Here is a 2,992-nt window from a genome sequence, read left to right on the forward strand (position 1 = left end):
AGTTTCTTGAAAATCCTTCATATGGTATTGGAGATAAAAACCGGACACAAAAATAAAGTCTCAAACTTTTGACCTTGAAGTATAACTTTGACAATAAGCCGGCTTGTGTGACTCATGCCTTCTGCCAATTGTCTCAATAACGTAAACATGTTGTCATTTTCATTAACATCCTTCAAAAGATATATGGAGCAGACGCGAAAATAAAATGTTAAACCTTTGGTCATTATGCATGATCTTCACCTTGAGCGGGTGTGATTTACTCATGCGCTCTGTTTATACTGTCCATGAACTTAACAATTAGGAAAGTTTCATGAAAATCTGCCAAAAGGTGTGACAGATATATAGTAGACACGAAAATGTTACGGACCGACAGACTTACGTAGTGGCGGTGGGAAGAATTGCATTGTTATTATCCCCATTATGCTAAATAGCAATGGAATAAAGACGTATGCATCTATATCAATCTAGCAAAAATGCTTATTTCTTTAAAAACACAACAACATTACATTGTTAGACTATCCACCAAAGAGTTTGATTGATAATTTAAAGATTCATTGTATTATATATGTTTTTTTGTGGAATTTCGTAACTGCAGGTTGCGTTGTTATTAAACAGAACACATTCACTCATTTGGCTTAGGAAAAGCGTTTATAAAATATGATAACTCGGTAAACAATGAATGTTTTAAACTGGGAAGCAAATAGTAAAAAGAGCATATACCGGTAACACCTTTTTTAACAAAATCTACTGAACAATACTACTAAACGTCCACTTTATCACTTGTGATTTAAGGGACCTGTGTACTGAGTATGTCTTTCTGTATACAAATTGACAGACAGTTTTTTCGTTACGAAGCAATCTGCATTTTGCGAGAAAGAACCCAAATTTTACTTTGTAAAAAGTAACCAATCGGAACAGCGGTTGTGATTTTTATATTAAAGCACCGGCATCACGCGTACGGCAAAATAAGTGTAGGGTGAAATGTTTGTGAAAAATGTTTACAAAAAAGCACGGAGGATATGCAGAAAATTGGCGAAAAGAAACGTCGTCGAGCCGTTGGAATTCTCGTTGCCCGTACTTCCTTCAGCCAGGTATGATCAACACCTTCACCAAAAACAGTTTTATTGTAAGTTTTACAATAAATCGAACTATTTGGCAACCATAACCTTTCTTTCCTGTTCGAATTATCTGTTGTTAAAATCAAGACATATCAATAATTTTAAGTCAGCAACGGACGGTCTTACATCAGAACCGTGTTGCCTTAACAAAATAACGCTTACTTAAAACATTTGATATAATTGACATTTATTCTGCAATTTTACTTTCATAAATACATATCGCACAATTAAGGAACATACTCCTGTTGTGACTGCTGTGAACCGAGGTTAAAGGATTAGTAAAATGCGTTGCAACAATTTGAAAATGTATGTCGCGACATTCTGTTTCAGAGTGGATGTGATAATATATATTCGTTACGCTTGATTGATTTATTTGATCTAAAAGTTAAATTTTCAGGTAATGTTAACAATTGGCTGTATAAAAGGTATGTACGAAATGCTGGTTATCCTTTTTTTAAAAATATTTTGCCTTTTTAACAAAATATCAAGTGGACGTTTGAAATTTGTGTTCAGTGTTTGTCTATATATTTGAATCAAACTGGAGTTAACACTCCATTTAAACAGTTTTTTATTTTTATTTTATTTTGTATTTTATTGGTATATATTAGTAGTATATTTTATGTGGAATTAAGTTTTAAAGTATTGACACATTAATTTACATACCTGCATTAGTTTACCTAAATGTGATTTAAATATCGTATATAAAGTTTTGTTGTTCTGACAAATGTGCACAAAAGCAGTTACATCTGCCTGCGAAATATGTGCCTTTTCTTTATATCCGGGTATTTCTATGAAACACTTCATCTGTTCCCATCCGTTCAAGTACCATTTTTGACAATCTGAGTTGTCCCACCGAGGGGCCATATTGACATGGTCGTTCATAATTCTGTCGTACATAACCCCACACGCACCTCCATGAGGGCATAGTTGTTTTTTCTTATTAGTACATGCGCATTTTGTTTTTCCACCCAACTGTCTTTTTGCAGGACAGTTTTTCATAGAATGATTTGGTTTAACATCCTTTACACAACAAACACTGCATAAATATGTTGTTAATTTAGTAATGCTTTTGGTGAATGTTTCATTGTTTGCGTACATGTCTTCGCACTTCCTTTCCATAAACGGAAGCATGCCATCCCTGACACACTTTAATCCTAAACACGCCTTTATCCAGTTTCTCAAACCGCGATCCGTGATAAGTTCATTCATTTTGATGTTTCCTCCCTGTCACCTATATACTAGTAGTGTGTTCAATTCGAAATGTACATGTTGGCGAAAGTAATTCAACACCCTTGCGTTTATGTTCGAGCTCTAAACCACCGTGTAATGTCCCCTAAATAATGTTCAATTTCTAAAATGAAGTTTCTTTACATGTACAAACGCCTGCTTGAAGCGCTTCAACTACCAGTAATGGATGTTTGCTCAAACTCGATAGATAACAGCTTGTCACTGGGTTTTTCCTTATCTAGTCTTACGTCAACCACTCCATGATTCATCGCATACAATTTATAGACCGTTCCATAATTTAGTCATTACATAATTATCTCCCCTGAATTCTCTCCGCGTCCGCCATTACAATGCTGCTTTAGGTTACAATATAGTAAAAGATTTCCTACACAAATTCAATGTAAGAGCTATAACTTTAACGAAAAATAAAGTCAAACTTTTGCGCATAGAGACCCTCATAACCATACCTTTTCTCGAAGAGCATTCCAAGCCGAATTGATTTAAGCAATAAAAAAGATAGGTCACGCGATATGTAAGAAAGAACTCGTACGAATCAAAAGTCACTGTTTTACGGCCATCTATTTACCGGCTTCTATCCAGTTCATGAGGGTTTCCCGCCATCTGTCAAAGTCTTATGAAGTCTCCAA

At 34.9% G+C, this 2,992-nt stretch overlaps 1 protein-coding gene across 3 annotated transcripts in view; it reads right to left on the minus strand.

Moving 5' to 3' along the window:
• The window catches only part of LOC127838535 (uncharacterized), a 30,560-nt gene extending 27,924 nt beyond the window's left edge, over window positions 1–2,636 (minus strand). For all 3 annotated transcript variants that reach the window (XM_052366343.1, XM_052366344.1, XM_052366345.1), the window contains exon 1: window positions 1,782–2,636. In XM_052366343.1, coding sequence (XP_052222303.1) covers window positions 1,782–2,327 — 546 coding nt within the window. In that variant the 5' untranslated portion in view covers window positions 2,328–2,636. The remainder of the gene's footprint in view (window positions 1–1,781) is intronic.
• Between the last annotated feature and the right edge of the window lie 356 nt (window positions 2,637–2,992).

This window comes from Dreissena polymorpha, chromosome 7 (assembly GCF_020536995.1).
Source record: "Dreissena polymorpha isolate Duluth1 chromosome 7, UMN_Dpol_1.0, whole genome shotgun sequence".
In the NCBI taxonomy this organism is placed as follows: Eukaryota; Metazoa; Mollusca; class Bivalvia; order Myida; family Dreissenidae; genus Dreissena; species Dreissena polymorpha.